Source organism: Nematolebias whitei, chromosome 23 (genome assembly GCF_014905685.2).
Source record: "Nematolebias whitei isolate Nwh7 chromosome 23, NemWhi1, whole genome shotgun sequence".
Lineage (NCBI taxonomy): Eukaryota > Metazoa > Chordata > Actinopteri > Cyprinodontiformes > Rivulidae > Nematolebias > Nematolebias whitei.
The window spans coordinates 9,630,825-9,650,647 of record NC_056520.1 but is presented as its reverse complement, the minus strand read 5'-3'; the positions used below and the strand labels follow the sequence as shown (position 1 = coordinate 9,650,647).

The 19,823-nt window shown below is 41.4% G+C and overlaps 3 protein-coding genes across 3 annotated transcripts in view; 1 reads left to right on the top strand and 2 right to left on the bottom strand.

Annotated features, from left to right (window-relative positions):
* Positions 1-3,846, top strand: part of pcid2 (PCI domain containing 2) — a 6,863-nt gene extending 3,017 nt beyond the window's left edge. Inside the window, exons 8-15 of the mRNA XM_037696607.1 lie at positions 232-335; positions 1,332-1,407; positions 1,487-1,628; positions 1,736-1,836; positions 3,132-3,205; positions 3,292-3,417; positions 3,526-3,649; positions 3,720-3,846. Of these exons, the coding sequence (XP_037552535.1) occupies positions 232-335; positions 1,332-1,407; positions 1,487-1,628; positions 1,736-1,836; positions 3,132-3,205; positions 3,292-3,417; positions 3,526-3,649; positions 3,720-3,809 (837 nt within the window). The 3' untranslated portion in view covers positions 3,810-3,846. The remainder of the gene's footprint in view (positions 1-231; positions 336-1,331; positions 1,408-1,486; positions 1,629-1,735; positions 1,837-3,131; positions 3,206-3,291; positions 3,418-3,525; positions 3,650-3,719) is intronic.
* A 1,948-nt stretch (positions 3,847-5,794) lies between these two features.
* Positions 5,795-12,760, bottom strand: prozb (protein Z, vitamin K-dependent plasma glycoprotein b). The gene is made up of 8 exons (XM_037696477.1): positions 12,679-12,760; positions 10,309-10,472; positions 10,214-10,238; positions 9,982-10,093; positions 9,652-9,785; positions 9,511-9,575; positions 9,287-9,425; positions 5,795-6,588 (listed from the first exon to the last, which is right to left on the bottom strand). Exons 1-8 carry the CDS (start codon positions 12,758-12,760, stop codon positions 5,828-5,830), a joined length of 1,482 nt encoding a protein of 493 aa, XP_037552405.1. The 3' UTR covers positions 5,795-5,827.
* Positions 12,761-13,714: 954 nt separating this feature from the next.
* On the bottom strand, positions 13,715-19,592 carry f10 (coagulation factor X). The gene is made up of 9 exons (XM_037696475.1): positions 19,433-19,592; positions 18,850-19,010; positions 18,738-18,762; positions 18,551-18,664; positions 17,262-17,393; positions 16,869-17,143; positions 16,669-16,786; positions 15,518-15,705; positions 13,715-14,601 (listed from the first exon to the last, which is right to left on the bottom strand). Exons 1-9 carry the CDS (start codon positions 19,491-19,493, stop codon positions 14,182-14,184), a joined length of 1,494 nt encoding a protein of 497 aa, XP_037552403.1. The 5' UTR covers positions 19,494-19,592; the 3' UTR covers positions 13,715-14,181.
* Between the last annotated feature and the right edge of the window lie 231 nt (positions 19,593-19,823).

Below are 19,823 nucleotides of genomic sequence, written 5' to 3'. Positions count from 1 at the left end.
CAATCAGATGTGGCCCTCTAGATATGCCCATTTTTCTATCGTCCAATTAGATGTGGCCCTCTGGATACGCCCATTTTTCTATCGTCCAATCAGATGTGGCCCTCTAAATACGCCCATTTTTCTATTGTCCAATCAGATGTGGCCCTCTGGATACGCCTTCTGTTTTTGTCTGCAGAGATGCCTACTTGTCTGGATGTGTTTTGATCTGGTTCTGATTCTGGATTTGTTCAGGCCGAGCAGCAGTTGCAGAAGAAAGGAAAAGGACAACCAGGAGAAATGTTGGAGAAAGCAGCTGAGCAGTTAATGAGCTGTTTCAGAATCTGCGCCAGCGACAAGTCAGTAGACTATGTACACCGTTATTATTAAATTATTATTATTTTACTTTTATAAAACCAGGATACGTCTTGTGTAATTTATTGTACTGTAATACAACCAGAAAACTTACCATGTTTAATGTACCGTATGGTTATAAAACCAGAACGCTTGCCCGGTGTGATTTTACCGTAAAGTGGAAAACCAAAAACTTGTAAAATTGTTTAAAAATTGTTTTTCCAAATTTGTGATTCACTGTACAGTTAAAAACCAAAAGATTTACTGACCTTTATCGTACCAATATATATAACCAGAAAACTTTCTGTGTGATTTATAACACAGTTATAAAACCAGAAATCTTGCCCTGTGCGATTTATTATTCAACTATAAAACTTGAAGGTTTATTGTGTTATTTACCGTACAGGAAAACAACCAGAAAACTCCTTTTTTGAGTTACCGTACGGTTATAATACCAGAAAACTTTCCCTGTATGCTTTATTATTCAGTTAGAAAACTAGAAAAATTTACCATCATTTATTTAATGAACTTGTCCTGCGTAATTTACCATACGGTAAAAAAAATGAAGGCAAACTTACCGTTCCTGGTTTATTTTGTGGTTGAAATCCTAATTTGACCATTTTAATTAAACCAGAAAACTTCGATTCACCGTACGGTTGAAAAAAAAAATTTAATCTGATGTTTTATTAAATCTGAAAATTTTGTGAAATGATTTACACATCCATCCAACTGTACGGTTGTAAATAATTTTAATTTGCTCTTATTAAAACCTGACCATGCGCAGCTACCGTACAATTTAACCCGTTTTTCCAAATCTAGATTATTCTCCCTGACTGATTTAACCGACGGCTGTAAATGTTTTTAATCTGACGCTTTTTCAAAACCAAAACGACTTACCGTACTCCAAATTTTACAGTTTATTTATTATTTCTGACATTTAAAAAAAAAAAAAAAAAAACAGAACACTTGCCTCAGTTCTAATTTAATCTCCCGTTTCAAAGTCGAGCGGGCATCGAGGACTCCAAGAAGTGGGGGATGATGTTTCTGAGCAACCAGCTCTTCAAGATCTACTTTAAGGTTTTTACTCCCGTCTTTAGAGGCCTGTGTGTTGTTTCCTGCTGAATGAAATAACGGATTAACGACTCTTATGCCACAGATTAATAAGCTGCACTTGTGCAAACCTCTGATTCGAGCCATTGACAGTTCCACCCTGAAGAACGACTACAGCCCGGCTCAGAAGGTCACCTACAAATACTACGTGGGCCGAAAAGCCATGTTCGACAGCGACTTTCAAACGGGTAAAACTGCCGTCCAGCTCTGGTTTAAATATAATTCAAGCTCCGGAGGAATAAAAACCGGACCGCAGCGCAAACTAAACCATAAACCCGATGTTTTCTTTCCTCAGCGGAGGAGTTCTTGTCTTACGCCTTCCATCACTGTCACCGCTCCAGCCAGAAGAACAAGAGAATGATCCTGATTTACCTGCTACCAGTTAAAATGCTGCTGGTTAGTAACTCAACACCTGTAAATCAGTTCTAATCAAACGAGTTCATACCGGTTTAAAACCTCGGTTAATCGCGATTTATGATTTGAAAATTAAACTGAAATGCCACAGTTACTGAAAGCCAAGAGCTCAGGGGGCGGACATCCAGCAGTTCTTGTCATTAAGTTTATTTTATGGTTTTACATCTAGTTTTATTTCAAAATAAACTCGTTGATGGGCCAAAATGAATTCATCCTTGGGCCTGATTCGGCCCCTGAGCCGCCAGTTGAATAACCCTGCTGTAAACCCTCTTTTTTAGATTATTGTTATATTGTGTACAACACATTGGTACTGCTTTAATTTAAAAAGAAAATCAGTTAAATGGATTTACGCGGTCATAAATAAGAATTAGCTCCAGCTAACTTGGGTCAACGTCAGAAAATGGCATCAGAAAAATGTATGCGCTGGATAATCTTTAAAATATTAAAATGACAGAAACAGATTTAAACTAACCAAAAATTAATGAAATTAAGATTTCAAGGTAAAAAAAAAACAAACCTTATTTATTAATGAATACTTCAGCTATAAAAACGAGACTATAAAAATACTGTATGCTGTTTAACAATGTTCAGTCAGGTCATCCGGAGGGTTTTCTTTTTTTGCTGAGACGTTTCATCCAAAGGGCTTCTTCAGTATATAAATATATATATATATAAAATGTTGGCTCCGGAGCTAATAAATGAAACGCAAGTTGATCATGTTCAATTATTTTGACCGATTTGTTGTGCATATGGACTAAAACTATAAATGACTTTATTTTCATGTTATAAATTTTAGCTTCGACTCCTTGTGTTTTAGTATCCATTACAACCTATGTATGTCATTGCCCCAGAATGCATTGCATCTGTAAAATAATGGTGACGTCCTTGAGTGAAAAACATAATGAACTTAAATTTATTTTTTAAGTAATTGGGAGTTTTCATGCGTCACAAACGACAACATTTTGTCGAGTGAAGAAATTACATAATAAAGCCAAATATGTGCAGAGATTATTTTAAAGTCTAATTGTGTTTCAGTAAGAAACAGTTTCAAAAAAAGGTCCTATTAGTTTAAGATTTAATAGATCTCATATAGACTCTTGCTCAGGTTGTGATTAGACAACATCAACTAAGTGAAATCCACTGAAACGTGGCTGTTAGAAATCCCAACTCTAAACAATAAACTAAATATTTGGTTTAATTCGCTTTAAGTTCACATCTGGTCTCTAAGTGGTTTCCAGTCCTCCCAGAGTGACTTCAGGTTGTTGCTGGTGTTTCAGGGTCACATGCCGACTCCTCAGCTCCTCAGGAAGTACGACCTCATGCAGTTTGCTGATGTCACCAAAGCTGTAAGGTAAGCAGGGGGGGGGTGGGGGGGACACAGAAACGGGACGTGACATCACACAGTCACGTGACCTCGGGTACCCTTGTGTTTGTCAGCGAGGGGAACCTGCTGCTGCTGAATGAGGCTCTGTCCAAACACGAGACCTTCTTCATCCGCTGCGGGATCTTCCTCATCCTGGAGAAGCTGAAGATCATCACATACAGGAACCTCTTCAAGAAAGTGTGAGTGTGTCCAGGTTTACTAACGGAGTATTCAGAACATTTTCAGTGACATTGACTAAAACGAATGATTTTTGTTTACTGACCTCCGCGACCTCTGACTGTCCGCAGGTATCTGTTGCTGAAGACGCACCAGCTGCCTCTGGACGCCTTCCTGGTGGCTCTGAAGATGATGCAGGTGGAGGACGTCGACATTGACGAGGTGCAATGCATCCTGGCCAACCTCATTTACATGGTGAGCGCACGCAGAGGTGAACCCACACCTGGATCCAGGTGAACCCAGACTGATTCCTCTGTGTTTTCAGGGTCACATTAAAGGTTACATCTCCCATCAGCACCAGAAGCTCGTGGTCAGTAAACAAAACCCATTCCCTCCTCTGTCCTCTGTCTCCTAGACTACATTACCCACAATCCCTCTAGGCTGACACGCCCTCCTGGAAGCTTTTTTATTATTTAAAAGTATTGTTGAATAAAACATTTTGTGTTTTTCAAAGCGTGTTTGTAATTGATTGTGATCCAGTAGTCCCTCGCTAGAGTTGCATTCGACCCCCAAAAATCCGATCCGACCCAGCCCGTAGCCATCATTTCCAAACACTGCTTATAGTTATTAACGGTCAGTGGACGTGTGGACCGTGGTTAAATTTGTTTTACGTTGGACATTCTAGCTCTGTGGCTTCAGCGGTGTCTTCCTCTCCTTCGAGTTCGTCTGACCGAAATCCGACTGCCTGCATCGGATCGAACGAGAGGAACACACCGCTGAAGCCAGGAGCTCGAATGTCTAGCGTAAAACTTAACTTTACCGCGGTGACGCGCGGCTGAATAATAGGGGCGGAAGATCGGAGCTGAGGGGGTGTTTGTCCTTTCATGGCCATCAAAGCGCATTTAAACCCTGTTTCTGCCTGTATTCTGCATTATTCGGACATGGACCCTGCTCGGACATGTCTGCTTTGGAATCTCACCTGTTTGGGTCGTCGGCCGCGCCACGTCCACTGAGTGCAGCGGCTGAATGAACGTCCATTTGGGTGATGGATCGCTTCCTGACAGTATAGTCCCGTCTGAAACTTAACTGAACTTAATTTTACCTCAAGGCCGATCAGTTTGTGGTGAAATGCGTGCGGCTGGTGATGTATGGCAAGCAATGTTGTCATATAATTGGATCGCGGCTGATTCGCTGACGCAAGCAAAAGCCCAACACTGACCTGGCCTGCCCATCCAACACATTATCATGGCTTCGGGCCCGGGTTAGAAATGACAGCTCTGTCCCTCACTACTTCACTGTTTGATTTTTGCGGACTCACTTTTTCGCGTTTTTTCAGCGTAAGATTGTACACGATACGTGATTATCAACTTTAAAATTACTCACCTGATTGGAATGGTGCAGGATTATAAGTTAACGAAAAAACTTTAAACAGGCACCGCCATTTTGTAGTTTTCTTTCAATAAGCCTATACTGTAACGCAAGTCAAAAGAACTACATTACCCAGAAACCAACAGTGCTTCCAACTGCTGCTTTCTGCCGAAATGAAGGGAAAGTTTTGCAACGCAAAGTCAGAAATGACAATCATAGAAGCTCAGAGAACTGGCAGGAAAGTCGCAAATAATCTTGAAGCTCAATTATCCACGCGCACGTCAACCTGGACGGGGCGGTGGGCTTCGTCTTGCTGCAGGGTAGGTCTGCTGAACTAGAACCGAGACCGACCGGAACAGAGCTGCTGGTCTGCAGAGCTGGTGAGTACACATAAAATTTTGCAGTGCTGTGCAGTATATATACGTATGTTGTTAAAATTACGTTGGTTTAAGAGTTTCGAACTTTAAAAGAGTGTGGGAAGTAGGGGCGTGCCCCAATTTCCTTAATTTTGGGAGATCGTCGATCAATCAATACTTATGTGAGAAACCGATTTTAGATTTTTATAGTTTTAACAACAATTGTCTAAACTTCATTTATATTTCAGAGCACTACCTCATGGCCAGTTAAAACAAGTTTGTATTGTTTCTAGGATATTGTTCAAGGTTATGTTTTTCAATAACAATATTGGAAGATTGAAGGTGCATTGTGACCTTATAACTCCTGACAGTGTCGCTTATAAAACACAATCGGTATCCGCCAAAATCGGAAGGTCAGACTTTTTAGAGAATGGTGATCATCTAGAAAACTGCAATCGGTGCACCCCTAGTGGTAAGGGTTTCTAAAGCCTTAAAATATAAATATCAATGCTAAAATAAATATAGCGGTCCTACGTCGCGGTTATCGCGGTGGTGTGTGGAACGTAACCCCCGTGATAATCGAGGGACTTCTGTAATGGGCATTGTTTTTAAAAACATTTTATTTTACACAATTCACATACATTTTAACACAGTAAAAACATCAAACTTAGTGTTTGTAGCTCAGAAGAGAAAGTTTAAATGTCAGTGCTCAGAAAACCGTATTGTCTTGGCTGATGAGTTCCTGGGGATACTGGCTGAGTTGGGGGGTCATGTGATCCTCTGCTCTCAGCAGTCTCGGTCTGATCCAGTTCAAGTAACGGGACACTTTGGTGAACACCTGACCGTCGCAACCTGAGGACGATGAGATCAGCAGTCCGGTCAGAAACGCTGTTCCTTTCTCCACCGTAGCAACCGGCGACCCCGGCAACAAGCTGCCACACAGACTGCTAACCTTTGACCTCCACCTGCCACCGTGTGGTGCCTCGTGATTCCTTGAAGTGGTGTTATGGTGAATCTGGATCTGAGTCTGAGTCCTGTTTAAAGTGCCAATATTTTGGTTCCCTAAAGGCCTCTTTGAACTTGAGGTGATGTTCGGATCCACCGACGGTCTGGTTTTATTCTCGGAAAAAACGTTCACGTTCCTCCACGAAGGTTCTGTTTGACTCTTCATGCAGAACATTTTGTTGCTGAGCGGGTGTGAGACGTTCAGCTGCCTGTGACACTCGTCCAACGTCACGTAGACCAGGTCCGAGCTCTGACCACGCCCCCCGCTATCTGCCACGCCTTTTCTCCCGGAATCCATCAGGACGTTTTCGCTGAAATCTTTAGTGGGTAAGCAGAGGTGAGTGAGGGTGGGGCCAAAGAGTAGAGGCGTGGCCAGTTGCAGAAGAGCGATATTGTAGTCGTGGTGATTTAAACTGAAGCGGTCGTGGAGGTACAAGGCTTGGACTGAGAAGAGCTTCTTGTTGCCTAGGAGACATCAACATGTAAATTAATCTGTTATTTTAAAGGTATCTCCAACTATTACACATATTGGACTAAATATGTTATTTCTCTCATCTACTAAAAGTTGTTTGTGACACATGAAAACTAATCACTTTAAAAAATTATAGATGTTTATTACTTTTTTCCACCTAAGGATGTAACCATTATTTTACAGACGCAATGCATTCTGGAGCGATGATGTACATTGGTTGTAGTCGAGGCTAAAAAGTTATAACGGGACAATAAAATATTAGTCCTTATGCACAATAAATTGGTTAAAACAATCAAATGTGATCAACATGATGTTTAATTTATTGAGCTAATGCTATATATTTTAGCTCTGGAGCTAATGCTATACTATAGCTCTGGAGCTAATGCTATATATTTTAGCTCTGGAGCTAATGCTATACTATAGCTCTGGAGCTAATGCTATATATTTTAGCTCTGGAGCTAATGCTATATATTTTAGCTCTAGAGCTAATGCTATATATTTTAGCTCTGGAGCTAATGCTATATATTTTAGCTCTGGAGCTAATGCTATACACAGTGCCTTACGAAAGTATTCGACCCCCTTGAACTTTTCAACCTTTTGCCACATTTCAGGCTTCAAACATAAAGATATAAAAAAAATTTTTTTTCTGAAGAATCAACAACAAGTGGGACACAATCCTGAAGTGGAATGAAATTTATTGGATGTGTCAAACTTTTTAACAAATAAACTGAAAAGTGGGGCGTGCAATATTATTCGCCCCCCTTGCGTTAAAACTTTGTAGCGCTTTTTGCTGCAGTTCCAGCTGCAAGTCTCTTGGGGTATGTCTCCATCAGTTTTGCACATTGAGAGACTGAAGTTCTTGCCCATTCTTTCCTGCAAACCAGCTCGAGCTCAGTGAGGTTGGATGGAGAGCGTTTGTGAACAGCAGTCTTCAGCTCTTTCCACAGATTCTCGATTGGATTCAGGTCTGGACTTTGACTTGGCCATTCCAACACCTGGATATGTTTATTTGTGAACCATTCCATTGTAGATGTGTCTTTATGTTTTGGATCATTGTCTTGTTGGAAGATAAATCTCCGTCCCAGTCTCAGGTCTCTTGCAGACTCAAACAGGTTATCTTCCAGAATGGTCCTGTATTTGGCCCCATCCATCTTCCCATCAATTCTGACCATCTTCCCTGTCCCTGCTGACGAAAAGCAGGCCCAAACCATGATGCTGCCACCACCGTGTTTGACAGTGGGGATGGTGTGTTCAGGGTGATGAGCTGTGTTGCTTTTACTCCAAACATATCGTTTTGCATTGTGGCCAAACAGTTTGATTTTGGTTTCATCTGACCAGAGCACCTTCTTCCACATGTTTGGTGTCTCCCAGGTGCTTGTGACAAACTTTAAACACTTTTTAAGGATATCTTTGAGAAATGGCTTTCTTCTTGCCACTCTTCCATAAAGGTCAGATTTGTGCAGTGTACGACTGATTGTTGTCCCATGGACAGATTCTCCCACCTCAGCTGTAGATCTCTGCAGTTCATCCAGAGTGATCATGGGCCTCTTGGCTGCATCTCTGATCAGTCTTCTCCTTGTTCCAGATGAAAGTTTAGAGGGACGGCCGGGTCTTGGTAGATTTGCAGTGGTCTGATACTCCTTCCATTTCAATATGATTGCGTGCACAGTGCTCCTTGGGATGTTTAAAGCTTGGGAAATCTTTTTGTATCCAAATCCAGCTTTAAACTTCTCCACAACAGTCTCTTGGACCTGCCTGGTGTGTTCCTTGGTCTTCATGATGCTCATTGTGCTTTGAACAAAACCCTGAGACTATCACAGAGCAGGTGCATTTATACTGAGACTTGATTACACACAGGTGGATTCTATTTATCATCATCAGTCATTTGGGACAACATTGGATCATTCATAGATCCTCACTGAACTTCTGGAGTGAGTTTGCTGCACTGAAAGTAAAGGGGCCCAATAATATTGCATGCCCCACTTTTCAGTTTTTTATTTGTTAAAAAAGTTTGACACATCCAATAAATTTCATTCCACTTCACGATTGTGTCCCACTTGAGGATTCTTCACAAAAAATTGAAATTTTATATCTTTATGTTTGAAGCCTGAAATGTGGCAAAAGGTTGAAAAGTTCAAGGGGGCCGAATACTTTCACAAGGCACTGTGTGTATCAGCTCTGCAGCTAATGCTATATATATCTAAAAAAGTTGAATCTGGTCCTCTGGACATTAAAAAAAAAAAAGAAACGTTTCATCTTTCATCCGAAAGACTTCCTCAGTCTGAGGAGCTGTATTCAGCTCAGTCTTATAAATAGCACTTTCTCAGAGTGGATCAACCAGTTTTGCTGCTGACAACCAAACCAGCTGTTCACATAATCAAGAAGGACCATCAGCCTAACAATGGATCATTAGCACACTGATGGCTGTTTACTATTCACAGGAGGCTGAGTGATACTAGCAATAACAGCATTGTAAGAGGGGGACAGTTGAACATGGAGGCCTCCACCCCTGTTTAATGATGGACCGTTTCTTTTCACAAAGATGGCCTCCTTTACTCCTCTCTCAAACCATCATTCCTCTCTATCAAGGATGTGAACATCTTCATCCCTGATAGAGTGACCGCTGGCCTGGATATGAGTGTAGACTGCAGAGTCCTGGCCTGATGATCATGATCAACATCATCAACATACCTATGAGCACAAAGAAGTGTGAAGGTCGGAGGTCAGGCCCAGAGTTGAGGTAGAGGCAGGAGGCAGCGGTCAGGACGGAGCGGCGACCTAGCACCACACCACCACAGAGCTCCACTCCCATGCTGTTTGTCAGGGACACCTAGATACACAAAACAAACCAAACAGGAATGTTGCTTATCCATGTTTTAATTTTCTGCTCAAGTGATTGGCTGAGAGCATCTCACCTGCCAGGGACAGTTTCTGTGGTGACAGACGGAAGCATCAGGAAGTCGACCGCAAGGAAATTCCACTGTGGACGTAAGGATGTAAATTCACAGGTTTGAGACAGTTTTGGCAAATATGGAACTGTCTGTGTGGGTTCTAACCTTCAGGCAGACAGCTCCGCCCATCACTCTGTAGTTTGAATCCAGACATACACGAGCAGGTGAACGAGTCAAAGGCAGCCGTGCACAGCTGGTGACATGCTGTCGGGCCTTTTGTTGGACACTCGGATATTTCTGAGACAAACGGGAAGGTATTTTTTTTAGATGGGGAAAGTTTTACCTACAAGGAGCTCCTGAACCTGAAGACCCCTGAACACACCATGGCGTATGGTTTTATAGGCCCCGCCCTTCCACTCAGCTGTGGGTGTGGTCAAACCTGGTGCATGTGGTTGCGAGTCAGGTATCGTCTGTTCTCCCATTTCAGGTGTTTCCAGTTCACAGATGGGTCCGTAGTAGGGAATGTTGCAGGAGCAGATGAACCCCCCCACCTTATCGGTGCAGTTCCCCCCATTGAGACAGGGGTTGGGTTTGCACTGGTCCCCATCTCAGAAAAACCATAAACAAGAACAATTAACTCCTCAACGAGAAAATATTTGGTCCGGAATGACGGAGGGCGTTCTCAAGGGAAAGCCCATCTCAAAGTATGACGATGGTTCAGACATACCGCGGTAAACGGTCCAGAAGGTGAGCTGCGGAGACACAAACAATCGTTTATAATCAAACTGTTCCTGGTTCAGAAGTTTACCGTTTCGAACGCACCGTCTTGGCGTCGTCTTCGAACACTTCTCGCGCCTCCTCGTAGTTGCACTGCTCCTCGAAGCACTCCCTCTCCAGGTTCCCCTTCAGGATCTCCTCCACCAGGAACTGGTTGGCCCGTTTGGTCCGCAGGAACACGGCGTGTGCCTCAGGAGACCGACGAAACACTGCAAACACACAAGCCACAAAATCGTAGCGCCTCCGCAAGAAACGCAAATCCTCCGACTACCTAACTAAAGTCTCCTGAACATCGACGTCTGATTTGAGATGATATTAAGTCTGAAATTTTCAAGATCTATGTGGGTAGCCATGATGGAATCAAACCATGGCGATTCCCAGGAAAGGGCAGCACTTTACACAGAAATACAGAGTAAAAAGTAAGCCTCAGACAAACAGTCTTTGTGGGAAAATACAAGTCGGATCTTGACTGTAAGCGGCAGATTCTGATTCTGAAGATTCTGAGCTCAAAAACAGTGGAAGTCAATGGGTTTGGGTGTGACCTCTTACCTCTAAGGGGGTTTAAGAGAAAACCATCAGTCCTACAGCAGAGAGAGACAATGGATGAAAGAAGACAAATGTACCTACAAACGGATGGTGAAGCAGCGTTTGTTTGCAAGTCAAACATTCAGTGGTAAAATCTCCCATAAGCCTCCAGCTTCAACTCATTTTGTAAGAAGTGTTTTAAGATCTGAAGATAGCAGTCCAGTTATGTAAAGCCCGACTTTCTTGGACCCGTTTAAACTTTGAATGATGTTTCTGCTGTTAAGTTTGAGTGGGTTTACTAACTTTTATTAAATGCACTGCCTGGCCCAAAAAAAGTTGCCACCAAAAAAAGATCACACTAATTATTTCGGTGGATCGCTTTTAACTTTGATTACATCATGCATTCCCTGTTTCATTGTTTCAATAAGCTTCTGTAATGTCACAAGATCTATTTCCATCCAGTGTTGCATTAAGTTTTCACCAAGATCTTGCATTGATGACTCTGCACTAGGCATGATGGGTGCATCACTTCACCTGCCTCTCTTCTTACCCTGATGAACCCATCACTCTGGAACAGGGTAAATCTGGACTCATCAGACCACATGACCTTCCATTGCTCCAGAGTCCAATCTTTATGCTCCCTAGCAAATTGAAGCCTTTTTTTTCCGGGTAGCTTCACTGATTAGTGGTTTTCTTAAGGCTACACAGCTGTTCAGTCCCAATCCCTTGAGTTCCCTTCACATTGTGCGTATGGAAATGCTCTTACTTTCACTATTAAACATAGCCTTAAGTGATACTGTTATTTTTCTTCTATTTTATTTCACCAAACGTTTAAGTGATCGCCAATCACGATCATTCAGGATTTTTTTCCGGCCACATTTCTTCCTCAAAGACTATGGGTCCCCACTATCCTTCCAGTTTTCAATAATGCGTTGGAGAGTTCTTAACCCAGTTTTAGTAGTTTCTGCAATCTCCTTAGATGTTTTCTCTGCTTGATGCCAATGATTTGACTCTTCTCAAACAGACTGGCATCTTTTCCACGATGTGTCTTCCAACATGGTTGTTTAAGAAATGAGAAGCAACTCATTGCACCAGTTGGGGTTAAATAACTTGTTGCCAGCTGAAAGATAATCACCCATACAGCAATTATCTAATAGGAGGCTTGTACCTATTTGCTTAGTTAAATCCAGGTGGCTACTTTTATTTTGGCCAGGTAGTGTAACTTTCATGTCTATGGGGACATTTTTCATTGTTTTTGGTGGATTTCTGGCAAAAACATTGGTTGGAAGATCTGGGACAGATGGTGCCATAGGTAGCCTTCATTGCTGTGTTTCAAGCCAACCTCCTGTGGGATCTCAGAAGTAGGCTTTTAACACATGCAAACAGGGCCCACCCGTCCAAAACAATCAGTCATCATGTATAACTATTAAATGTTTTAGGCTAGATGGCCAACTTGCTACTCACAAGCCAACCTATAGTAGGTTGGCTTGAAACACAGTAATGAAGGCTACCTATGGGACAGTTCTGGTTGGCCGGCCGCAGACTGACTAAGTCTTCTGGATGGGAGACAAAACATTTCTCACTTAAAGAAACTGGTCCAGATGACATGATTTAACTTTTTTTTTTTGGTTGTTATCTACCTGGATGATTGAGCTTACAAGCCTTTTTTTTTGTTAAAAATGTGAGTTTTAAACGTTGAGTCATGGCGGCACAAATAATTGTTGAATTCTCTTGTTTCTTTCCGCTGAGCAGCCTAATTTTAACGAAACTAAAACGAATCAAATATGTTGAGTTTTAAAAGCCATAAACTCAACATTTTCATGATCTCATCTGGAACGACAACAAAACAGTTTCTACTTTAAAATGGAAAAACTTATATCGAGCTCTTACCTTGGCCTTGGCCAAACGTCTGGAGTAAACATCCGAGGAGAACGAGAGCGAGCAGAGACGCTGACATGATGCCGACCGCCATCACGCTGAGCGCACAATAAACAGAGAGTGTGTACACGGCAGACTCACAACCGTCTGCACACAACCAACCTTTTCAACGTGTCTGGATCACAAGATCTGAGCATTATTTTAAAAGTCCATCTGTTTCCTGCTCTTCTTTAGATATTCATCTTTCAAATCAGATCCAGGTCGATCTGGAAGCTTTTATAGTTTTAATTTGACATTTTTGAGTCTGACCCGTTTCTCTAAAGAGTTAAAAAGAAAATCCAGTTCTTGGTAACATTTTGTTCCGGCTATGGACTCTGAACTTCTAAAGTCACACAAAAACAAGGTTCGACCTCTGAAACCTGATTTGTTTGTTTCAGGTAAACATGAAGGGACTTTTGTCACGCCGATCAATAATTTAATAAGATTCACATCAGGCAGCAGCAGCAAAAACAACTGCTGTTTAAAATAATGTTTATAGTACAAGTTTGATGCCGCAATAAAATCAAGCAGAAACAAACCAAAAAAAAAAACTCATTAATTTTTTTTTTACTAAATAAATGAAGATTCCTTAGAAATGTTTCAAGATGAGTCTACTACCACGTAAAATCTAAACTCAAGTATCTGTACAATGAACTGAGTTACTTCCATTTTTGTATTTGCTAATGTTTAGTAGTTGTAACAGCCACCTTAAATCAGTTTAATTCCAAATGTTATTGTGTTGTAGGTGCACAACCATTGATTACTTTGTGAGAGTTTTATTAAAATATGTCCAGTGGTTCATGAGATATTTTGCTAACAGACACACAAGGACAAAACTTTATTGCTGACCTTTTCGCATTGGGAGGTAGAAAATACATTTAAAGAAAAAGGTGGAAGTCCAATTTCATGTCAAGGGTTCCTTCATATTCAATATTGTACAAAAATAGTTTACTATAACAAAAACAAAGTGTTGTCTTATATTCATTTTATTTGTTTCAGATCAGGCCCAAATGCTAATTTGAACTACTGGTAATAAAAACAACCATTAAAATTATTCCAAACTTTTAATAATTCTGTACGGATAGCTAGAAAACCAGGAGTTCAGCTTTAATGAGACAGTTTACTTTGTTTTAAAACAGAATGTGTCTGCAAATCAATCACAAAGCTGGACATAAAAAACGACAGAGATAACGAAGGACAAATAAAACATTTATTGAATCTAGCATCTTCAAATAAAAATAAATTCAGATTTGTTTTTGGTTTATAAATCTTTCTGCTGTCCCTCAGATGCTTAAATCATCTTTGTAGCCTAAAGGAAAAAAGACAAATGTAAGAGGCCGAGGTTACAGCCTTGAGGAACTCCATTAGGGCTAATGTTGGCCTGCTAAAGTGAGCAGCTAGTTATGGTCTCTGTTTTTTAAGAGGTAATTTTACAAAATATGACTAATCTCTGCTCACTGTATGAATACAGGTATTTCAAAGATACAGCCTTGTGATGTTGCCGTGGTGTCTCTTTCGTCTGCTGCTCTTCCCTGTGGACATCAGTGTGTTGATGCCATTATGGATCCATTGAATATACTTGGACACTTGTGTGTAGACACCATATTTGCCTTTGCGTGCGCAGCCCTCTCCCCAGCTCACAATACCAGTGATGAAGTAGGTGTCATGGTAGCGTGTGACGTGCGGCCCGCCGCTGTCGCCCTGGCAGGCATCCTTGGCTATTGTGTCGTAGCCGGCGCAGAACATGCGTGTTGTGATTCGCAGCTGAGTGGATTCCATGCAAGTGTGACGATCCACGTAGGGTACAGAGAGGCGCTGCATGGTGGTGGAAGCTTGACGTCCCTCGCCAAGACGTCCAAAACCGCTGACCAAACCTTCTGGCTGGCGCATCAGGACCTGCAACATGACGCAAGGAAAATTGCCCAACTGAAGGTAACGTCACTTGATTTTATAATCTTCAAACTATTTGTGCTTAGAAGTTTGGTTTACAGGTTAGGCCCAATTTAGATGTTCACCATTTTGAAATGTCATAGATTTTTTTTACGTTGACTGTGAAACAGTTCTACGTTCACATGGTATTGCTGTAATCGCAATCCCTATTTAGACGACAGCAAAGAAGGTCAAACCCACTGCGGTTTTTATGCCATGTCATTTTTGTATTTCACTTACACCAGCATACTTTCAGACACCTCTGTCTTGAGCCTGAGAACAACTATTGCATTCAGTGTCAACTACACAAAGGTTTGATTGGACCGACGGTCCGGTTGGCAACCTAGCTTGAAAGATTTGGCAACTGTTTTATGCCAGATGCCCATAGAACTCAGGATTACAGGCGCGTGGCACTGACAGACCGAGCTAACACAATCCTCCATAAACTAAACTGTGATGTAAAGCTGAAAAGCAGAGCTAGCCAAATGGAAACAACCCGAAACAAAATTGCAATGAAAAATATTTTGAGACCCTCAGTGGAAATTAAGTGAATGATGGTTCCGGTGTCCTTGTGGCTACATAAGTAGCACTACTGGAGACCTTGTAGGACCTGTTGGCAACAAAAGATGCTGAACAATAAATTAAATTGGAATACAGTACAGCAGTGATACAAAGACTATCATTTAAGGTTTTAAAAAGATATTTGATCTGTTTTACGTAGTTATTATGAAGTTCAGTAGAGTAGCCTGTAGTGAACAATGGTCCAAGTACTTTTTAGAATTAGAAAGCCAGTCTAAATGCTAGAAATACCAAAGTTTTATTGTTGAAGAACTCAAACATTTTATTTAACACCTTTACACCAGTGACTAAAACAAAAGTTCACCTTCTCAGCAAAGTCCATCTCTGGTATGCAGGCAGGCAGGATAAAATTGGAGAACTTGATGGGCGTGGCCAGTTTGATGAGGGCGATGTCGTTATGGTAGGTGACTGGTTTATAGTTGAAGTGGGAGATGATGGCGTCCACCTCGTGCATGGATTCAGTACCTTCGTTTACCAGCGTGTCAAACTCGCCTTAATGCACAGAAGCAGTAACCCACAGGTCAGTATTATTTTAATGGATTAAATCTAGACCACTTATGTAGAAACTGTGTCAAAGCTTATTAGACATAAATGCAATGAATTGGACTGAACTCTAATAAAATTATTTTAAATGCATTTATTTGGATGGAAATTGAATATAAATGTATTGAATTGGACTTAAGAAAAATCCCTGAAAAATGGTATAAATGAACTTATCTGTCCCTATCTTATTTGTGTTGAATTGGACAGATACAATATCTTACTTTAAATTTGACTGGCTTTTAAATTGATTTAAATAGATTATACTTCAACTGATGTGGACTTTATTTAACTCAATTGAAACTGTATATAAAAAGATTGAATTGAATTGGTCTGTAGCCAATGTAATAAATTACTGTACCAAACTGGAATAAAACTGGACCCAATTAGTTTAAATTGGACTGGTTCCAATTGAATTTCAATAGGTATAATTGGATAAAATTTAAATGTATCTATCTGGATTGAAGTGGGATTAAAGAAGACTGAAATGAATCGAATTGGACTGTACATGTATTAATTTAGACTCGCATTGAATAAAATATTGAATTGAATATTTCTAATAGTATTGAAATTGGGCACAATTAATTTAAATTGGGCTGGTTCTAATTGAATTTTAGTAGATCTAATTGGACTATATCTAACTGGAGTAACATTTGTCACTATCAAATTAAATTGGGCTGTTTCTAATTTAATTTTCATAGGTTATAATTGGATTGAATTGGACCGTAGCCAACTGGATTAAGAACTGCCACTATCTGTTTAAATTGGACTGGTTTTAATGGGATAAGTGTTATAACTGGATTGATTTTGACTGAGCGTAATTGGACTGAAATGGAATACAAGAAGATTGAATTGGACTGTCATAAACGTGATTAAAACTGGATTGAGCTCAGTGTTTTGGCTTGTTGGACGCACCAAGTCTAACGGAGATGTAATGTGATTGGTTCATGCAGTGGGCGGCGGTCAGGATGATGTACTCGTTAAGGATCGTCCCTCCACAGAAGCCTTGGTTGTCCTCATTCAGGATGAGAGCCTGAGACAATGAGACAAATCGTGGACGAGTAACAATAAAGAACACAACAGCATAAAACATCCCAGGGAGTTGGTGAGACTACCTGCCATGGACACTGTCCTGGTGGACAGTCCTCTCCGTTCACAATACGAGTTTGCGTGGCCCTTTGAGGGACTATCTTATTTTCAAAAATAAAGTCATCAGACCGGATCTGGCTGGTGTTTGCTGGTGAGGACGGATCAAGGAGCTCCTGCTTTGCCTCTGTGGAGTTTGTGACGGCCTTCAGCTCTGTGACGTTCGTCTCCGAGACGTTCTGTCGCTCATATCGGAAAATGGTCCGGACGCTGTCGGATACGATGGCACCACATTTAAAAGGTTCTGCACGGGTTTGAGAAGCAAGTTTAGTTCCAGGAACAACAGCAAAAGGTGCAACTGTCTTTAGTTTGACATCAAGCTGGATGATAATGATGATGATGAACTCCTTAGCTTCTCTTACTGTTGGACATGCAGGATTTGTCGTCCGGTGCCAGAAAATATCCGTCAGCGCAGGAGCACCGAACGTTTCCGCCGTCAACATTGCAGAAGTGTTCACAGCCGCCATTTTTGTTTTCACAGAGCTCAGGAATAACTGCAAGGATACAGAAATTACAGTGAAGACAAGAAACTACTCAGTCGGACATGAGCTGTAAGAACGCAAAAACTGAAGGTTTTAGGAACTGGTTTTTGAGGCAGGGTAACGATCTGTCTAATCTCAATCGTCATAAATCTTGGGACAAATTTAGGGTTCCACAACTTTTTCTCATCCCAGACATAAATCTGCAAGAATTTTCCAGTTTTATTGTTTGTGCTTCACTTTATTTAACACAAGTAAAAATGTCTCTACGTAAAAAAGTTACAATTTAAAAGTTTAGTCCAGTGCTTTAACGATAGTGGCCCTTGAAGACCAGAGTCTAGGACCACTGGTTTAGACTATAGATTCTTAGATGTTTACAAAAACTAAAAATATAAATATTATTTATAAGAAAAACTCAGGAGCAGAGGTCACAAAGGTGCAGGACTTCAATACTTGGGGTCCACTGTCCAGGAAAATAGGGAGTGTGGTAAAGGGGTGAAAAAGAGAGTCCAGGCAATTTGAAGTGAATGGAGGAAAGTTTCAGGAGTGATTTGCAACAAAAGGATGTCAGCAAAGGTCAAAGGAAAAGTTTACAAGACAGTGGTGAGATGTTGTATGGTCTGGAGACAGTGGCATTGCCAAAAAGATGGGAGAAAGAACTGGAAGTGGCAGAAATGAAGATGTTGAGGTTCTCCTTAGGAGTGACAAGGATGGATAAGATTAGGAACGAGATCATCAGAGGTACAGCACTGGTTGAATAACTGTGAGAGAAAGTTAGAGAGGACACACTGAGATGGTTTGGACATGTCTAGAGGAGAGACAGTGGGTATATTGGTAGAATAATGTTAAAAAAGCAGCTGCCAGGAAAAACAAAGAGGAGATATATGGATGCAGTTAGAGAGGACATGGAGGTGGCGACCCCTGAAGAGGGACAAGCTGAAAGAAGTTTTATAAGAAAAAAACAACAACATACTGTATAGCTAAATGTCTTCTGTAACACCTTGAGGGGTGACATGGAAACTAAGATCTTGATCTGCAAATTGCATTGGAACTGTTCTTGACCATGTTGTTCAACACAACCTCATCAGTTCAGGAGGTGGAAGATTTTCGCCTTAAGTTCTTCCAAAATAACCCAACACGAAAAGTGTTCTTCTGAACTATGACTTCGGTACCGATTTCACATCTGAAGCCCTTGTATCCCTCCTGGCAGTAGCAGGCGTAGCTTCCAATCCCGTCTTTGCACTGTCCTCCATGAGCACATGGGTTCGACTTGCAGGCGTCGCCATCTGCAGGAAGAGCAGGTTGACCTCAAAAACTCCTGTTTCTTAAAACGTTGGGTTTGAGGAATCACCATCTTACCAACATAAACGGCCCAGAACTCATTCTGAAAAGAGAAAAAAACAAACAAATTAATGGAAAACATCAGAGTTTTCTTCACTGTTGTGTGCCTTCACGTGATAGAGCTTCATACAGTTTTCTCTTTGTCTTCAAATATCTCTCGTGCTTCCTCCCAGCTGCAACGCTCCTCGACGCACTCCCTCTCGTGGTTACCCTTTTTAACCTCTTCAAAGAAGTGGTTGGCGCGTATCCGCCGGATCAGAACCTGGCTGGCCGCCTGCTCGTCCAAAAAAACTGGTGACAGAGAATTTGTGGAAGAATTAGTCCCATGTTCAGACATACCGTCTTGTAATTGTAACCTTTCTGTTGCAAAATCAGGAGGATGTTTGGGTTAGGTTGTCTTCCCTTTAAGGTGCCTGAATGTTTGTTTTGGACAGAACTGAACTGTTTACATTTTATTTTAGTGGGTTGTCTAACAGTTTTACATCATGTGATTGAAAAAAGATCATAGCTCACTTCAATCATACCCAGACATTAGTTTATCAGATTCCAAACTGCTGTAAACACTCATCACAAGGTCAAGTGTCACTCCCTACCTGCCAATCAACCCCATACCTCCACCCCCCTTTCTGAAAACACCCTCAACATGCTTCTTCTCCATTAACGCTCGACATTCCTCAGTCCTGACAGCTGAATCTGGACTGGACAGAACATACCGTGAGCGGTGGTGAGGTGAAGCAGCAGGAGGCCCAGGGACAGTCTCAGACACGAGAACATGGTCCCGGCTGGTCGGAGAAACCTCGTTGTGCCGAGCTGAAGTAACGGAGTCAGAATGTGGAGAAACGAGACGGAGGCAGAGAGGGCAACGACCCGAGCTGGGGGAGGAAGGTTTGGGCTGGGGGAGGGTTTATCTCAAGCATTCGGCCTTCATGCTACAAATATTTGACTTCCATCACAACTGTAGGAGAAAACTGCAACTCCCACAGTGCTTTGCTTCAGGAAACACCACTGCTGGCAGCTGACGTGATAAAGTTTTAAAACTTGTGACTTGATGAGGTGAGGTTTTCTAAATATTTAAAAGTCTTACTGCCTATCTAAGTTTCTATA

What these genes read in the sequence shown, in the direction of transcription:
- prozb (XM_037696477.1), bottom strand. Translation starts at nt 12,760, where the DNA reads ATGGCGGTCGGCATCATGTCAGCGTCTCTGCTCGCTCTCGTTCTCCTC. An exon ending in TCGAAGACGACGCCAAGACG is followed by an intron (nt 10,239 to 10,308) that starts GTGCGTTCGAAA and finishes GTGTCTCCGCAG; the next exon opens with CTCACCTTCTGGACCGTTTA. An exon ending in CTTCTGGACCGTTTACCGCG is followed by an intron (nt 10,094 to 10,213) that starts GTATGTCTGAAC and finishes GGTTTTTCTGAG; the next exon opens with ATGGGGACCAGTGCAAACCC.
- f10 (XM_037696475.1), bottom strand. Translation starts at nt 19,493, where the DNA reads ATGTTCTCGTGTCTGAGACTGTCCCTGGGCCTCCTGCTGCTTCACCTC. An exon ending in GTTCTGGGCCGTTTATGTTG is followed by an intron (nt 18,665 to 18,737) that starts GTAAGATGGTGA and finishes CTCTTCCTGCAG; the next exon opens with ATGGCGACGCCTGCAAGTCG. An exon ending in CAAATCCTGCATGTCCAACA is followed by an intron (nt 17,144 to 17,261) that starts GTAAGAGAAGCT and finishes AAACCCGTGCAG; the next exon opens with AACCTTTTAAATGTGGTGCC.